Source organism: Pleurodeles waltl, chromosome 4_1 (assembly GCF_031143425.1).
Source record: "Pleurodeles waltl isolate 20211129_DDA chromosome 4_1, aPleWal1.hap1.20221129, whole genome shotgun sequence".
NCBI classification, from domain to species: Eukaryota; Metazoa; Chordata; class Amphibia; order Caudata; family Salamandridae; genus Pleurodeles; species Pleurodeles waltl.
Genome location: NC_090442.1, coordinates 644,962,784 through 644,981,498, shown reverse-complemented (window position 1 = coordinate 644,981,498; position 18,715 = coordinate 644,962,784). Strand labels below are relative to the sequence as shown.

The following is an 18,715-nucleotide window of genomic DNA, read 5'->3' as shown; positions in this document are numbered from 1 at the left end:
ACGGTGGCATTTTATGATGTTTATAATGCTGAAGTGTGATTTGCTATTGCAATGATGCGTGTGTTCACACTATACTGACACTGCAATTTCCAGTGCTTTCTCTGGTAGAATTTGCTATAAAAACACATAATTTGGGGTTTTATATAATATTTTTCTGAGTCTCTAGGGATGCTGCTCGATGGACTTAACCCATTTTTCAGATTTTGCTCATTGATGCATCTATTTAAACACTACGAGCCTTCATGGCGATTTAATTCTAAGACTTAGGACTGATTTTTTTTAGCCTAACCATATTTTTGCCTTCTGTATTGCACTTTAATATTTTAATAAACCTTCATGGTTTATCTAATTTACTGAACTCAAGCCTATTTGATTCAGGCCTTATTTATTGGCTTTTTTGAGAGCTGTTTTCAATCTTATTTTTAGGGAAACACTGCCTCATCTATTCACGAGGACAACACAGCTCTCGACCCCGCAAATGGCTGCTACATTTCTGTTATGCAGATTATTTGAGAAATAGCACCCACATACTCACCAGAGTCAAAGGCTCGGGTGGTGCCCTTCAGCACTTCCAAGGTGAGTGCAGCTATGATGTCAGCCTGCTGTGCAATGGCTTTGGCTCTTTCAACTGCTTCACAGCCCAGAGAGGTGATCATCTGGGTCCCATTGATCAAAGCCAAGCCCTACAAGAAATAAAAGAAAGAGTGCTAATCTGTTACTGCACCTGTACCATATTTGCTTAAAGAGAAAGTCTCCATTAGGCAAATTAAAAATAAACATTTAACTATTTTCCATTTTGTCCACATCAAAGGTGCAAGCACGTTTAGACCTAATTTAGGGTTTGGAGGAGTAAGAGGCTATTGGCAAACATGCAGCCCTTCCATCCTGCTAAACAGGTGGTTCCACCAATTCATTTAGAGGCAAGGGAACCAGTAGGTGACAGACGGCAGAGCCTCTGTTGGCAAAAACCCTTACAAAGAGGGCTGTCCCCACTGGGCCCGTTGGGGCACATGACTCATTTTCCCAGACTGTGTCTGCCATGTGAGGCATGGCAGAAATGGGGGTGGGGGAAGACAGTAAACAGGAAAAAGCTACTTCAATGTCAGATCATTTACATTTTCTTTGTTTTGATCCCTAGATTCTTGAGCATTCTGAAGAGCTTAACAGCTGAAACATGCACACCAATTTACAGACCCGAAATCTCCATATCCTAACTTGTCCTTATCAGCATGTTCTGTATCTTCCTATATCATATTCTTTATATACATTCGCTGATACTTTCACTGCCAGCCGATTTAGGAGAAAAATGATTTCTAAGTTTCATTTGTGACATAAAAATTTAAGTTTTTCTTGTCGAAATGCCTACACTCTGTCTAGTGTGGTAATATTTGGAAAGAAAAAATACTTTTTATATGAAATATGATTTTAAAAAGTGTTTTTGTTGTAACCAACAGAGACTTAAGATATCAATAAGGGTAAATGCTTCTTGCGGTATGTAAAGTTATTTCTAAAGTTTAAAGCTATTGCAATGTGTTGGAGGAATTAAAAACATTAACAAATATTAACTAAGCAATAAATACAAAACTAAAACAAATAGCTTAGCAGAGAAAGTATTCATATTTATCACAAAAAGTAATATGCAAATGTATAATGCAGAGCATTTCATAGCAGAAATAATACATTTAACATGCAAACAAATGCACAATCTTAAAATGAAGAGACAAACATTTAAACTATTTCTATCAAGCACACTTTTTTTAATGAATGAAATGCATTTGGACGGGTTGATGAGCAGGAAACATCCAGCAACAACAACCCTACTAGTGTATTCAACTGTGTTGTGAAATAGAATGCATGAATTGGGGAAGGAGAATGTCCCTGTTATTTTTCTGACCTTTTTAATGCAAATCGAGCAGATTGGACACATACAAGGGGGATGGGTGGGTGAAACCTCATTGTGTTACTAATACGAACAGTGTATTACAAGTCACAAAGAACATATTGGTTTTCTACATTTTCATGTTATCATTTATTTCTTGTGCATGAACGAACACCAAATCCTGTGAAAGTAGCACCCTTGAAAAAGACTTGTGCTTGAAAGGATGAGTTTTCATGTACATGTTCAACAATATTTAATAGATCTCCGTGTTTCTTAAAGAGGTGGAGGGACCCATAACTGTCAATGAAACACTAAAGTAAGACAATTCTGATTCCTGAAGCCTGTAATCTATTGCATGCCTATGGAGGTTGGAAGAAAATGATTGTTGAGTGAACATCTCAGAGAGAGTGTTGCTATTAATACAGTCCACATGGGAATCCTAGGAAAATGTCATGTGACAAAAATAACCAACTATATAATTTTAAAAAGCTATAAGGATTTTATATACTATCATGCAGCCACCATAGCCGGGAACAGTGCACACTTTGGAAGCAGTTAGAACATTTGTCATCTTTACTTGAGAAGGAAAGAAAAGATTTATTATTTTAAAAAAAACCTTCCTGCAAAAGATGACGAATAATAAAAGCATTTTAGTAAAGCAACACATTTGACCACTGGTATTAGAAGACACAAGTATGAAAAGGAAGGGGGCGATCTGGCATGTTCTGTAACCTGGGAATAAATATTCCGAAAGAGGAGTATATTCATCTTGATGACGTTTTTTGAGACACTGATCGGGGGTTTCATAACAAATCATCCCAACATTAAAATTAGTCCCAAACTTCTGTATTATAAGCAGGGTGAAGGAATAATAGTTCTATCGAAAACAGTCCACCTCTTAAGGGCTTATTACGAAACCATTAAAAATACTTTAGGGTACATATACGCAAATCCGTTGTGTTAATACATGGGATGCAGTGGTTTAACAAAGGCCCCAACAGCCCCCACGTTGCGGGGAGGCTGAGCTCCAAGAGGCCACCTCAACCCAGCACCTGTCCTGAGTCTGGAGGGGCCCACCTTTATGTTCTTTGCAGGGGAGCACCCTCCAGTTTCATTGGGCCCCTGATGGGATGTAGGAAATAAAATAAACACTACCAGAAAATTGAGGTTTGGATAAAAAAATAAAACAAGACTATTAATCAAAACAAGAGAAACAAGCACATTTAGTAGGGACTGAGGGAAAAATAAGCCTCTCTAGTTGTAAACGAATTCCTTAAATGTGATACTGATGGCACTAGAAATATGGGATATTTATCCTGAGGAAGTCCAAAAGCAGTAGTCACAAAGGAAAATATTACTTAATTTGTAAGCATTTGTTCAAAGTATGCTTTGCTGTAGATTCACATGCTCTACATGCTCCTGCCATTTATTGTTGACCTAGGGCATTTGAAGGTTGTTTTTCTTCTAAGAAAGCCTTTCAAGTCACAAGGTGCAAGGCAACTCTTCCCTTAACTGACAATATGCATAGACATCGACATGTTTAATTATTTTTTGCACAGCGGGTGATAGTGTGGAGTGGCGAATGAACCCAGTTTCGTGCTGCAAATGTGTATTGTAAAGGGACGTAAGTTAATGAAGGGTGAGATCTGTGATCAGAGCCACGTGCTTCGGGAGAGAATAGAGGGCACATGCAGATCTACACCATTATATGCTATGAACTGGTGCTTAAAAGGGCACCCCTCTAAAAGTGATGGTTAGAGTGTGGATGGTGTAGATGTTGGTAATAGTGTACTGAGGATAGTTTGTCAAGCATTGCCTGTTGTCTGGCTAGGATAGCCACACAATAATGTTTAGTAAAGTATGTGGGTTGATCAAATGGCTGTATTGCATAAGGCAGCTAATGGAATATTTTCCAGAAAAGCCATGGTTACAGTCTTTGTGTCCAGTGTGGGCCCTAGGGGTGACATGGACGACTCTTCTTGCTTTATTACAGCAAGACTGAATGCACATGACTATCCATCTAGTGATGTCTGCTTTGGAGATGGGCGGGGTCTTGTATGGTTTAACAAAGACTGTAAACAACTGCTCAGCTTGGTGAAAGGGTTTGATCCTGTGAATGTAATACATGAGAGTCTGTTTGACGTCTAGAGTGTGTAGGACTCTTTCTGTTATTGAGTCTAGCTGAGTAAAAAACATTGGGGGCTTTAAGGTTTGATTGAGGTGAAAAGGGGGAAACCACCTAGCGAAGGAACATTGGTCTAATTCTGAGTACCACTCTATCTTCATGAACCTGAATGAAGCTTTTGTGTACTGTGAAGGCTTGCCCCTCACTAATTTTTGAAAGAGAGCTTCCAGGAAAGGTATCGTAGAGGGAAGAGTGCAAATGCTCAAAAAGGGGTTCCACGAGTCTAGAGAGGAGTATTTTGAGATTACAAACTGATGCAAGGGTAACTCTGGGAGGAAGGACTCTTGAGGTCCTCCATCAAGGCTTTAACTACTGGTATGTGAAAAGGAATGAATGTTCCCTGCTTTGCGTGTACATGGCTATGGCTCCAAAATGGAGCTGTACGAAATTGTAGACAAGGCCTGTCTTTTGTAGGTGTCACAAGTAGCAAATAATTTCCTGGACAGCAGGTTTTAGGGGTCCGGATGTTTGGGGATGCAAAAAGGGAAAAATTATTTTCACTTTGCTGTGGAACAGGTTCATGTGGTAGGCCTGTGGCCCTCTAATAAGAGGTCCAAGCCTTCTTGTGGAACAAGCAGCTATCTAAAATCTGGGATTTCAGGTACCAAATCACTAGATTGAGCTGGTTGGGGTTTGCGTGTCTGATTTGGCTTTCACCCTTGATGATAACGTCTGGCCTGTTGGGGAGCACCTTGTGGGGCTGATTGATATCACGAGGAGTGTTGAGTACCAGGCTGATCCGGCCCAGACCCGGGCTACAAGGATGAGAGTCAGAGAGGTTGGCCACATCTTCTGGACTGCAAATGGAGGCAGGGGTATGGGTACCTGGAGGCAAAGTTTGTGCATTTTGCGAGTTGTAGAATAGGTCTATGTGCAGACTGCACCAGTGCTAAAAGTAGCGAAGTAGGACTTGCAGGTGACATTTCCACTTGTAGACTTGTTGATGGGTCCTGCTGAGAAGATCGGGCAAGTTGTTGTTCAGCCCTGGAAGCTATTTCACAATGAGGTGGATGCAGTGGCATAGTGCCCAGTACCTTGTGTTTTGTACCAGTAGTACAAGAGCAGAAAGTGAATGCCACCCTGTTCCTGAAGGTAGTACATCACTGTCATGTTGTACTTTTTGATTAAAACCACCTTCCCCTGAATGAGGTGAAAGAAAACTTTGAAGGTGATATTTATAGCAAGAAGCTCAAGGTACTTGATATGGTGCCACTGGTGATGAGGAGCCCACACTCCTAATATTGACAAGTGATTGAGATGCTGTCCCGCCCTCTCCTCTCCCCAATTGGATCAAGAGGTGTCCATGGTGAGGGTGACTTGCAGAATGGGGTCTAGGAAGGGCCTGTCCTGCAACAGATTGTTCCAGTTCCACCACTGGAGTGCTGGTGTTTACCAACACTCAATCTTCTACTTCACCCTCTGGTGGTGACCATTGGGTTGAAAAGGTATTCTCAAAGTGGACATATGGAGCTACAGGAAGCCATCATGCCCAGGAGGCACATTAAGGTTCTAGGTGAGGATTTGCCTGTAACAGAGCTTAGTACTGCCCTTAGAAAGGGCTGGAGATGAAGAGGCTGTAGATGGGATTTTGTTGCATTTATCATGAATCTAAAACTTTGTAGGAGTGAGATTGTAACCTGGGTTTCTACTAGGGTGCTGTGCTTGCCTACGGTCTACATCAGCTAATAGGAGAAAACCTGCATGCCCCCCTCCAGTGTGTGACTACTTCTGCTTGGAGCAGTGGTGGCACCAAAGGTAAGTAGCACCAGTGACCTGGATGAATGGGGATGTGGAAAAAGGCATCCTTAAGGTCTAATGGCATATTGTAATCCTCTTGTTAAAGGAGGGGAATGAGATCCAGCAGTGTTACCATATGAAAGTGTTCAGAGAGTATGTAGTGATTGAGGGGCCTGAGGTCCAGAATGGCCCTGAGGGAGCTGCCCTTCTTGGGGATAAGGAAGTAAATAGATTAAACTTCCTTGCTCCTATGGTGAGGGAGCATTTGTTCCATGGCCCCTTTTTGAAGGAGCACTTTTACTTCTTCCTGGTGAAGGGCGTGGCTGTAATGTTGGGGGCGTGATAAGTTCTAGCAAGCAGCTATCATGAACCATCGCTAACACCCGTTTGCTATTGATGTGTGATCTGGTAAGAAAAGCGGAGTCATTGTTTTGAGATGGAAGCCCCTTTGCCAGAACCTTTTTTTACCCTTGCTCCTGTTGTGTATGCCTCTATAGGCACTCCTGGAGTACCTTTATGTTGCCTGTTGATTGCATGATTGCTGCTGATTTTGGCATGAGGGGGAGCATCTGGGGAGGTGGCTTTGGAGCCTGCTGTGTACTGTTGTCTCCAAAAGGAACCCCTAGGGGATGAGGTCTAAAGGGCACACAATGATTTTGCTGGGTTAGTGTCCTTCTTGATATTTTTTAACATCTGCACAATCTGTAGGCTGAGTAGGTATACTCTACTAAAGGGCGGGTGGAGCAGATCTTGCTAGGCCTCCAGCTTGAAGCCTAAGGTGCGAAGCTAAGCATGTCACTTGTTGTGGATGTTATTGTTGACCCTGCCCCCCCCTCCAGCGGGATGAGGTGTCTGTGGCATCAAGGGTGCAGCAGATGGTAGCATTAGAGATAGTTTAACTTCTGCGACTACCTCCTCCCTCTTTTTAAACTTGCATGCAACATGCTTTACTACGTCTTGCATTGAATCTCTCTGGAACCTGTCATAGAGGGAAAGGAGACCTACGGAGTTGGCTATCAAAGAGCCTCTGGGTTGTGGAGAATCTTAGGACTCAATGGCAGAGGAGTCGATGCCCAGGATCAGAAGTGAAATTGTATCCAAAGCCTTAAATTGCTGAAGACTAGAACCCGAAGGAGGTGGAGACTCCAAAAGCTGCATATTGGTTGGAGGGATTGATGCCCTTTCCACTTGAGAGCAGTGCTCTGCATTGCCACGAGGCCTATTTGAGGCTTGATTCCTGTGTCAATGTGTACTATACTCACAACCATTGTGGAGGTCTTTGTTCAAGGGCCGGAGGTTGTCGAGGTAAACAGAGCCTCTTATTTTTCTTCTACCGGGTCTATTTCAGAGGAAAAGGTTGCCTCTGAGCTGGGTGATAGCTGATGGACCAGAATGCGCCAAGGACCGGTATCCTCACCGTCCTCAGCATTGAGGGAAGCCTGTTGTCTAAAGAGGATGGGCCATTGCTGGAGGCTTGCTGATGCATATTCTGATTTGCCCACTTTCATTCTTGTTGATTTTGGAAGGTCTTATCTGATTCAAAGCTATGAAAGCCTCACATGTGGTGCTGTCATGTTCTGGGGACACAGAGGTTACAAACCTTGTGGTAGTCAGACCATAGGTACCTGGCATGGCACTGAGAACAGTACTGAAAAGCTGCCTGTTCCATCACCCTCAGAGCATTCTCCATCAAGAAATCATCAGAGATGAAGGGAGCATTTCCCCCAAAATGGCCAGAGGCGCTAATGGTTGGGAGTTGATTGGTACATCAGTCTCTGGAGGTTGTAGACAAGAAAAATGATGACTAAGTCTTTTTCAAAGTATTAGTTAAATATCACTCTCTCAGCCTGAACGAAAGTGCAAAGAATACATCAAAACTCAGAACTGCTGCAGTGCACTTCCATACCAGATGACAAAAAACAATGTTACATGGAGTTGGTGCCCATCTCCATTGCCCATTAGGAAAGGAGTCACACTGAACATTGTGATTCAAAAGACATTTTATTTTAGAAGAAAAACAAATTGCAAACATCTGAAGCCAAAACTAGGTGGCAGAAATATGCAGGGCATGTGCATCTACAGTAACACATGCTACACACACATTGTTATATCCTTAAAAGAATAAGTGATTTATAAAACTATGCATTTTGGGTGTTTACAATTGGCAACAAGCCACAGTTATTAGATTCAGAACAGTTTGATGCATTTTAGTTTTTCAAGTAAAGTTAAACATAAAAATGTATTCAACAATGAACTGCATCTATTTATAAGTTTAGTTTTAGTTTGACTTGAATTCCTATTTCATAATGTATGCCATTTTTAGCCTGCATATTTTAGATTTTTTTTATTCTTGCATTTTAACATAATTTTAACATTACAAAACAAATTAGAATTATCATCACTCATTGTGTATTTGTCCCTCTGCTGCAATGAACTTTTCCATACCTCCCAGGATCATGTAAAAAAAGCAAATCTGATCCCAGACACTTCATAACACTAAATGAATTTTCTTTGGCACATGATTAATATACATGCAAAATAGCAAACATCACATAGTATTTTCATGTTTTTGAGTGAAGAACTCATAGTTTAAAGACAGTAAATTCATGTTTTGGAGACTACAACAGCTTCTGGAGTACATGGTTTACAGTAAACAAAAAGAACTTTACTTTGGGAACTACTATGGTGTGTGGTGTGTGGAATTATAATCCTGCAATCAGAATTGTGCAAAGTTCCCAGCATCACAACCTTGTGAAATTGCAACGTTTAACTTTGCACAACTTCGCCTTTGGATGAAAATGTTTACCAAAAAAAAAAAAAAAAACTTCAGGGGACCAGGATTTTTTTTTGCCTCAAAAACAGTGTCTGCAAAGATTACTTATATAGGTATTTATTGTAGAGATAAAAACATTCTGCTACCAAAATGGATTTCCTAGCACAGGACAAAAGAGAAGAGCATAGGGAAGGGTTTGGGGGGGGGGGTGGGGGGGATGTGGGACAGTGGGCATAGCACCACAGTAAAGGGTGGAGATTAACAGAAAAAAAGGTTTTTTAATTCTTGTACAAATAGATGCAATATCAATATAAATGTTCCAACTGTATTTAGGCTTTATGTAGACAAATTGCCAGGCAGTTCAAATGTCTTGTGATATTACAATTCACAGGCCATCGCTTTAGGGTCAGATTTCCAAAGGTATAGACTACATAAGGCTCCCTAAGGTTGGATAAATTGAAAGACCGCTGGTTATATGAGGGTACGCAATTCTCTAGGAGCAAGGATAGCTCAGATTTTTCTCTGCCAAAGAAAATTCTATGAGCAAGATAGAAAAACCTGAACTGGATGTGTTCTTTAATGTGATCCAGAAAAGGTCTCCTTGAGCATCTGAGACATGATCAAAATTGTGGAGATTGCATACCACACATACTACAAAATTCTATGTTTTCTGAAGAACTGCTAAAAAAATAGTCTGGTAACCCTAAGTGCAGACCACTGCAGTAGTCTATTTTGTACAGTACGCATGTGGGCATGCATATCCTTAAGATGAAAGGTTGGTGTTTTTGAGCAGTTAAAGTGCTACAAAGCAGCTGGCTGCCAATAAGTTAACATGAGGCACCGTATTGAGTTTCCTACCAAATTTCCAACCACTTTTTCCAATCACTTTTTAAAAATGTATATTAAAAAAAGTGTTAAGTTAGAAAGTTCTCAAATTGGTGAAATTGAATAATAACTTCTAGAAGCTTTCATAATGGATCTTTGCAAGCTTTGCTTTGCCCCATCCATTGCCTTTTCTAATATTAATAACATTTTAAAATTAAAATATTTGCATTCTTGGAAATTGTGTTAATTTCTAGGTGATTACGTTTAAAATGCGCTCAAAAACATGATATTCTTCCAACAGCTATATAAAACTGGTGCACAGTAAAATGTTGAACTAGTTTTTAGACAGGACAGATTAACATACTAATAATGTTATGATGATGGACAATGGAGTTTTATGTATATATGTTTCAATGTAGGTTAATCAATACTTCTCCATGGTTTTAAATTGTTTTTTTAATTTCCAACTCCATTAAAAAAGCACTTGGCTAAAATTATGTAAATATTCTCACTTTTCTACTAAGGTGTGCAGGGATCACTGTTAGTTCCTCCCAGGTTTTGTTATACCTTCCGGTGATTCAGTGTAATGTGCGTGCAATATACATTCCTAGTTAGAGTCAGAAATTATTAGAGTGGTGCAGAAGACAACCATATTGTGGTTTATACAAGTATTGGTACATGCTCAAGGTGCATAGATTTATAAAGAAAATTCTACACCTCAATAGGGTGACCAAGTTTAGAGATTCAACAATGGACGAAAACAATTCATTTGAAAAGATAATTATGAATAACACGTGAAAGCAAATGTGTGTTTTAAAGTCTTTAAGAATAGTAAAAGAGGAAGACGTACTGACAGAAGTAAAGCATTCAACAGGTTTGATATCAGGATGAAGAAGGAACAAAATAGTGTGATGTGTAGAACTGTTATTACCAGATAAAATGAAGCAGGTTTCAGAAATCCTGTAGGCTGGGAAGAAACACTTAGGGATTATATGTTTTTTTGTAAATATTATACGTCTTATAGAAAGATGTTTATTCTACCTCTGCTAAAACAAGTTAATGTTAGATCTTGAAACGTCTCTTTAGCCTTTTTATAGACCCTGCCCTTAGCAAAGTGTTGCTTCTCAATCATCACATATATTGAAAGGTCTTTATGGCTAAAGGTATGTCCTGCCTAGGAATTAGTTCATAACGAAATCCTGTGCCTTACATATTTACTGTTGTGTGGTCTGCTTGTGTTCTGAATTGAAAAAGACTATAAGTTAAATAATGAATACCATGTTTGTCACTATTGGCTTTGACGGCTGGGGCAGAGTTGCTATTACTGTGTACCCAATGCTTGATTTCATAGTTACTGTTGATTTCTCTTGTGATCTTTATGAATATTGATGAATTTGTATAATATTTTGATTTATGTTTCTGTTTATTGTTGACTATTTTATGCATTTGATGTACTTTTATGGCTCATTTGAGCCAAATAAAGTTATTAATTGAATTGATAGAATGGAGGATCTGATTAATGTACACATTTACACACAATTCAAATAAATTGACATTGTACACAATACCAAAGAGGGAGCCACACAAAATAAGTGAGATAAATATTTGGTTTTTGATGAATGAGTTGGATCCATATTTTATAAATATTAGATTAATATGCTAGGCTATATATAATATGAACAGAGAACTGTTAAATAGATTGAAATGGCAGGAGAACATATGTAGAGAGTCTAAAATGAAGGTATGTGTAACAATTGAGACAGGAGAATGCAAAAGCTTCTAAAACGGGTGTAGTGGAAAAGCAACCAACCAAAGAAAGCATTTCTGGAGAATACGGCAAGGTTTGGTGAATGAATGTAAGTTATACATGTGGTTATGTCTGAAATGCAAACCAGTCAAAAGGCTGTGGCATGTTGTGCAGGATCACAATGAAGCATGACGTCAATGAGTGATATGTGACGTAGATGGCTTGAGGACTCTTAATGCATTGTGATGTAATGTTCTGTAAAGAGGTATGTGAATTATGTGATTGATTCAACAGGAGTGACAGACTACAAAGACAAAGGAAAATACATCTGGTGTAGTTTTGGATTACAATTATACGTTGCAGATAAGACATAAAATCCATGTTAAATATATCAAGGGTTAAATACAGGTACCAATAAATATAATATATATATATATATATATATATATATATATATATATTGACCACAACGGAACAGTCTGCGAATATCTGTGTGACTATGATCAACAGAAGATGGACCTGAAAGGTAGATTTTGTATCAGTATAAAAGAATGAGTGAACCTAGATTATGTGATGAGTGAAGAGAGAGTCAATTGGTGTAAAAGTTAAAATGATCCAAGAACTGACCCTTGAGTAACTCCACAGAGCTGTGGTCTTGAAGTACAAGAAGGACCTTCTCAAGAAACAGAAAAAGAATGTGACAAAAGATAAGATAACAGTCAGTTGAGAGTTGTAGGAAGTTGGCTCTGTATGCACTATTTCAAAGTAAGGAATAGTATGCACAGAATACAAGGGTTCCCCTTATAGGTAAGATAGTGGCAAAAAGAGATCATTCTAATGCTCTATTTTGTGGTAGTGTGGTCGAGCAGTAGGCTTATCAAAGGAGTAGTGTTAAGCATTTGTTGTACATACACAAGCAATAAATGAGGAACACACACTCACAGACAATTCCAGGCCAATAGGTTTTTATATAGAAAAATATCTTTTCTTAGTTTATTTTAAGAACCACAGGTTCAAATTTTACATGTAATACTTCAAATGAAAGGTATTGCAGGTAGGTACTTTAGGAACTTTGAATAATCAAAATAGCAAACACAGTTTTCAAATAAATCACAGATAGCTATTTTAAAACTAGACACTGTGCAATTTTCAACAGTTCCTGGGGGGAGTAAGAGTAAGTTAGTTTTTGCAGGTAAGTAAACCACCTACGGGGTTCAAGTTTGGGTCCAAGGTAGCCCACCGTTGGGGGTTCAGAGCAACCCCAAAGGTACCACACCAGCAGCTCAGGGCCGGTCAGGTGCAGAGGTCAAAGTGGTGCCCAAAACACATAGGCTTCAATGGAGAAGGGGGTGCCCCGGTTCCAGTCTGCCAGCAGGTAAGTACCCGCGTCTTCGGAGGGCAGACCAGGGGGGTTTTGTAGGGCACCGGGGGGGACACAAGTCAGCACAGAAAGTACACCCTCAGCAGCACAGGGCGGCCGGGTGAAGTGTGCAAACACGCGTCGGGTTTCCAATAGAAATCAATGGGAGACCAAGGGGTCTCTTCAGCGATGCAGGCAGGCAAGGGGGGGGCTCCTCGGGGTAGCCACCACCTGGGCAAGGGGGAGTGCCTCCTGGGGGTCACTCCTGTACTGGAGTTCCGATCTCTCAGGTACTGGGGGCTGCGGGTGCAGAGTCTTTACCAGGTGTCGGGATCTAGGAAGCAGGCAGTCGCGGTCAGGGGGAGCCTCGGGATTCCCCCTGCAGGCGTCGCTCTGGGGGCTCAGGAGAGGGGGCAACTCTGGCTACTCACGGTCTCGCAGTCGCCGGGGAGTCCTCCCTGAAGTGATTGTTCTCCACAAGTCGAGCCGGGGGCGGCGGGTGCAGAGGACCAAGTCTCACGCTTCCGGCGGGAAACGCAAGTTGTTTCAAAGTTGCTCCTTTGTTGCAAAGTTGCAGTCTTTGGTGAACAGAGCTGCTGTCCTCTGGAGTTCTTGGTCCTTCTAGATGCAGGGCAGTCCTCTGAGGCTTCAGAGGTCGCTGGTCCCTGGGGAAAGCGTCGCTGGAGCAGTGTCTTTAGAAGGGGGGAGACAGGCCGGTAGAGCTGGGGCCAAAGCAGTTGGTGTCTCCGTCTTCTCTGCAGGGTTTTTCAGCTTAGCAGTCCTCTTCTTCTTAGGTTGCAGGAATCTGAGTTCCTAGGTTCTGGGGAGCCCCTAAATACAGAATTTAGGGGTGTGTTTAGGTCTGGGAGGGCAGTAGCGAATGGCTACTAGCCCTGAGGGTGGCTACACCCTCTTTGTGCCTCCTCCCAAGGGGAGGGGGTCACATTCCTATCCCTATTGGGGGAATCCTCCATCTGCAAGATGGAGGATTTCTAAAAGTCAGAGTCACCTCAGCTCAGGTTGCCTTAGGGGCTGTCCTGACTGGCCAGTGACGACTCCTTGTTTTTCTCATTATCTCCTCCGGCCTTGCCCCCAAAAGTGGGACCGTGGCCGGAGGGGGCGGGCAACTCCACTAGCTGGAATGCCCTGTGGTGCTGTAACAAAGGGGGTGAGCCTTTGAGGCTCACCACCAGGTGTTACAGTTCCTGCAAGGGGGAGGTGATAAGCAACTCCACTCAGTACAGGCTTTGTTACTAGCCACAGAGTGACAAAGGCACTCTCCCCATGTGGCCAGCAACATGTCTTGAGTGGGGCAGGCTGCTAAAACCAGTCAGCCTACATGGGTAGTTGGTTAAGGTTTCAGGGGGCACCTCTAAGGTGCCCTCTGTGGTGTATGTTACAATAAAATGTACACTGGCATCAGTGTGCATTTATTGTGCTGAGAAGCTTGATACCAAACTTCCCAGTTTTCAGTGTAGCCATTATGGTGCTGTGAAGTTCATGTTCGACAGACTCCCAGACCATATACTCTTATGGCTACCCTGCACTTACAATGTCTAAGGTTTGGCTTAGACACTGTAGGGGCACAGTGCTTATGCACTGGTGCCCTCACCTATGGTATAGTGCACCCTGCCTTAGGGCTGTAAGGCCTGCTAGAGGGGTGACTTATCTATACTGCATAGGCAGTGTGAGGTTGGCATGGCACCCTGAGGGGAGTGCCATGTCGACTTACTCGTTTTGTCCTAACCAGCACACACAAGCTGGCAAGCAGTGTGTCTGTGCTGAGTGAGGGGTCCCCAGGGTGGCATAAGACATGCTGCATCCCTTAGAGACCTTTCCTGGCATCAGGGCCCTTGGTACCAGGGGTACCAGTTACAAGGGATTTACCTGGATGCCAGGGTGTGCCAATTGTGGAACAAAAGTACAGGTTAGGGAAAGAATGCTGGGGCCTGGTTAGCAGGCCTCAGCACACTTTCAAATCAAAACTTAGCATCAGCAAAGGCAAAAAGTCAGGGGGTATCCATGCCAAGGAGGCTTTTCCTTACAAGAGTAATTTCAGAAAATCATAAATGTGAGTCAATGCAGAAGAGAATAGTCACAGTTTAAAAAACCACAGACAGATCTGATGCATCCAGGAGAGGGTTTAGCATATAGAGCTTAGTCTTATTAGTTTAAAACTGCAAAAAGAAAAGATACACAACCTGGCCAGCTACCAGATTGGACTTTGGATGAAGATGATTAAAAATCAGAGAAGATACTTTCCAAAGAATTAAAAAGGTAAGGAAGGAGGAGGATGAGGCAGTCTTTCAATGGGAACAAAGAAATGAGTGCTGTATTTTCAAAGTTGGACTTTTGATGATCATTTTAATCAAAAAGTAGAAATTTGGGAGTGAATGATGGAGTTAAATAGAGATGTTTAATAGAGAAGTAGCAGTGTATATTTAGTACAGAAATAGATTGAGTCAGAAATAGCATTAGTAGGATCTTACCTCTTTTGGTTGTAAAGAAATAGGTTTCAATCCATGTGCTTCCAGCACCTGCATCAACATAAATTGGATAAGAAAAAAGGCTGATTTCAAACTGCTGGAAAATATCATAGTAAAGATTACATAAATCAAGGCCCACAAAAGGATAGTGCAACCTCTACAAACAGATTTGAATGACAAACATTATTCTGCATACGTATTGTAATATCCAGAGCTATAGTTCATAATTGCTTTTTTTCTGTGAACATGGACTCTCCTCTTAGATGCATCACATATTTTATAACAACTAGCACACTATAATGCTGGCTGAGTGCAGGTCCCGGTCTACAGAGGTACCAGAGGCAAGCTTTAAAATATTAGCTAACTAAGGATGCAAAGCAGTCACATTTGTCCAGTGTTCTTCTAAAGCGCTATCTTTTTTTGATTTGGCAGAAAATGCGGTACCATTAAATACAGATGTTAATTATCCTACAGCAGACATTGCACACTGAAAATATTTAAACTGGTAGAAATAGGAACAGGACCCTGGTAGAAACTTCGTCAAATAGAAGGAAAACTGATTCTTGTGCAATTTGCAGAAATATTGAAGGCTAAACTTTGAAGAAAGTCTGTGTCTATTTTGTTCAATTATTTCCAGTTGTGCCTAGAAATGTAACTGTTACAAGTAGGAGTTAGTCTGCATTTAAATTATCATTAATATAATGGTCTATCAGTGTAAGATAAATGATCCACAATTAAGCAACAGTTTTGATCATGAACGTGTACAGGGGTTTACTCTGCCTTTTGTGATCATTTTGTGTCATTATGAACTTTTGAGTACTATGTTTAAAGCATTGTAGCTGAATATCACAGTTTATCTTTTCTTTGGTAAATTATACTTGATATGACCCAATTGCTGTGTGAGATAATAACCATTAAGTGAAACACTTTATATCATAATTAGGATATACTCCTATGTAAGTCTGCTTTATGAATGAAATTGCATCATGAGATGTGTTTTTTGTGTGCAATTAATGCGATTTTCAAATCTGAAGCTAATTTTTGATGATTGTTTAGGATTGTAAGACGATGCATGTAAGAAATCCTAATAATGCGGTTGATGGGGGTGTAAACCCTTCTCAAGCAACAACCACAATCCTTGTCAGGGTGGACCACAAATGTCACTAAATCAACATGTGCTTAACCCTTTGGTAGCTTGGCACAAAAGAGGTTAGGCTTAACTTAGAAGCAATGTGCAAAGTATTTATGCAGCACACAAAACAGTAATAAAGTGCAAATACAACAAAAAAATCCCAAAACAATTTAGAAAATTAGAGTGAATTTTAATAAATAAAATTAGACCACAATGGCAAAAATTCAATCAGTAGAACCAGTGATATACAATTGTTAAATTTCAGTTAAGTATAGCATCTAGAAGCACAAGATGCCACTCACAGTTATCTGGTTGTACTAGACATGGGGAAGTCATAAGTTCAGGCCCATCACAATAGAGCACAGCCTGGATACAGGGAACAGGTTAGTCTGGCTGAAAAAGATAACTTCTCAAAGTCAGGTGTAAAGAGTCCATTTCACGGTAGAGGAGGCTGCGAAGAGCAGGAAGAGCGTCGCAAGTGGCCATCACTGTAGTGCAAAGAGCAGGCCTGGCATCACAGCTGGTTGCCACTGTAGCACAAAGATCTGATCAGGCATCCCGGAAGGCCGTCACTTCAGCTTTGTGTAGGGGTTAACCATGGGCTGTAATTGCTGCAGCAAGAATTGCAGATCTCGCTGTGCCAGTTGTCATTGTACCACGAAGAATCCGGTTCACCAGAGCTTCGTGTTGGCGGGTCATTGTGGGTGGCAGAGTCTTGGTGTGAACTAGCCCATTCACTGTTGTGAGGAGCCCAAAACTTCAGGATTTCTCCCTTCCTCACAGAGGAGTACATTCTGATGATAGACAATCCAGGACCTGATGAAGCAAGGGACTCAATCTAGCAGAGGCCGGTTCAGTTGCAGCAGGCCACCTGCGCAGCAGCAGGGAGGCCTGTTGAGCTTGTTGTGTCCTTGTATCTCAGAACAAGAGGTCAGCTGACTAATCATTGGATTCAATCATGTTAGCATGGGATGAGAGGAGCAGTTCCATTCTTCCTTTACAGAGAGCAGGGTAGGCCTCAAGCATCAAGGCAGAGCTTTGGAGGAGATGGCGGGCCTCAAGCAGCAGGACAGAGCTCTGGGGATGATGGCAGTCTTTCTTCTTCAGTCCACAGGTCCAAGAGTGTACCGAGGAGATGATTCAGGAGGTCCAATATTTATATATGGCGCCAATCTGGGAAGTGGGGGGATTCCCTAAACTACCCCCACATCTGGTCCTGCAAAGTGTTTTCATTCACCTACTAAGCCTCCAAGTAATCTGGTGTGAAAAAAGACTGGTGTCAGGTCCCTTTGCGTTTGTGCTGAATGCAGCCTTTTAAAATCTAATTGGGCCAGGTATCAGCAGTTCCCCAACCACCCTGGCAGACTGGTCCAACCTGGCAATACCTTTGTTCCACTGCCTGTGAGAAATACACAAAGGCCAAGTGCCAAGCTCTTCACAGTCTTGTGATCATGGAAGCAAGCAGCGGACACCAAATGGTTAGGGCAAGAAAAAGCCAACTTTTCTAAAAGTGCCATTTTCAGAATTGTGACTTTAAATCTAAATTTACCTTTGAAGAGGATTTGAAGCTACAATTAATTGGAGTCCAAACTTAAGATTCCTATCTGTTCCCAATCCAACTTTAGCATTTTTTAAATGTAACAAGGGAACTCAGTGTTATCCAATGGGAGAAATCGGCCTCACAGTAGTGAAAAATGAATTTAGGTGTTTTTAAGGAAATGCCTCCTTGACATGGTTACCCCCTGACTTTTTGCCTTTGCTGATGCTATGTTTTGAATTGAAAGTGTGCTGAGGCCTGCTAACCAGGCCCCAGCACCAGTGTTCTTTCCCTAACCTGTACTTTTGTTTTCACAATTGGCACACCCTGGCATCCAGGTAAATCCCTTGTAACTGGTACCCCTGGTACCAAGGGCCCTGATGCCAGGGAAGGTCTCTAAGGGCTGCAGCATATCTTATGCCACCCTGGGGACCCCTCACTCAGCACAGACACACTGCTTGCCAGCTTGTGTGTGCTGGTGAGGACAAAACGAGTAATTCGACATGGCACTCCCCTCAGGGTGCCATGCCAACCTCACACTGGCTATGCAGTATAGATAAGTCACCCCTCTAGCAGGCCTTACAGCCCAAAGGCAGGGTGCACTATACCATAGGTGAGGGCACCAGTGCATGAGCACTGTGCCCCTACAGTGTCTAAGCCAAACCTTAGACATTGTAAGTGCAGGGTAGCCATAAGAGTATATGGTCTGGGAGTCTGTCAAACACGAACTCCACAGCACCATAATGGCTACACTGAAAACTGGGAAGTTTGGTATCAAACTTCTCAGCACAATAAATGCACACTGATGCCAGTGTACATTTTATTGTGAAATACACCCCAGAGGGCACCTTAGAGGTGCCCCCTGAAACCTTAACCAACTACCCGTGTAGGCTGACTGGTTTTAGCAGCCTGCCACACTCGAGACATGTTGCTGGCCACATGGGGAGAGTGCCTTTGTCACTCTGTGGCTAGTAACAAAGCCTGCACTGGGTGGAGATGCTTATCACCTCCCCCTTGCAGGAGCTGTAACACCTGGCGGTGAGCCTCAAAGGCT

At 41.8% G+C, this 18,715-nt stretch overlaps 1 protein-coding gene across 1 annotated transcript in view; it reads right to left on the bottom strand.

Annotated features, from left to right (window-relative positions):
* The window catches only part of HAL (histidine ammonia-lyase), a 189,175-nt gene that overhangs the window by 72,306 nt on the left and 98,154 nt on the right, over positions 1 to 18,715 (bottom strand). The window contains exons 11-12 of the mRNA XM_069229088.1: positions 14,996 to 15,043; positions 536 to 683 (exon numbers count right to left, since the gene is read on the bottom strand). Of these exons, the coding sequence (XP_069085189.1) occupies positions 536 to 683; positions 14,996 to 15,043 (196 nt within the window). The remainder of the gene's footprint in view (positions 1 to 535; positions 684 to 14,995; positions 15,044 to 18,715) is intronic.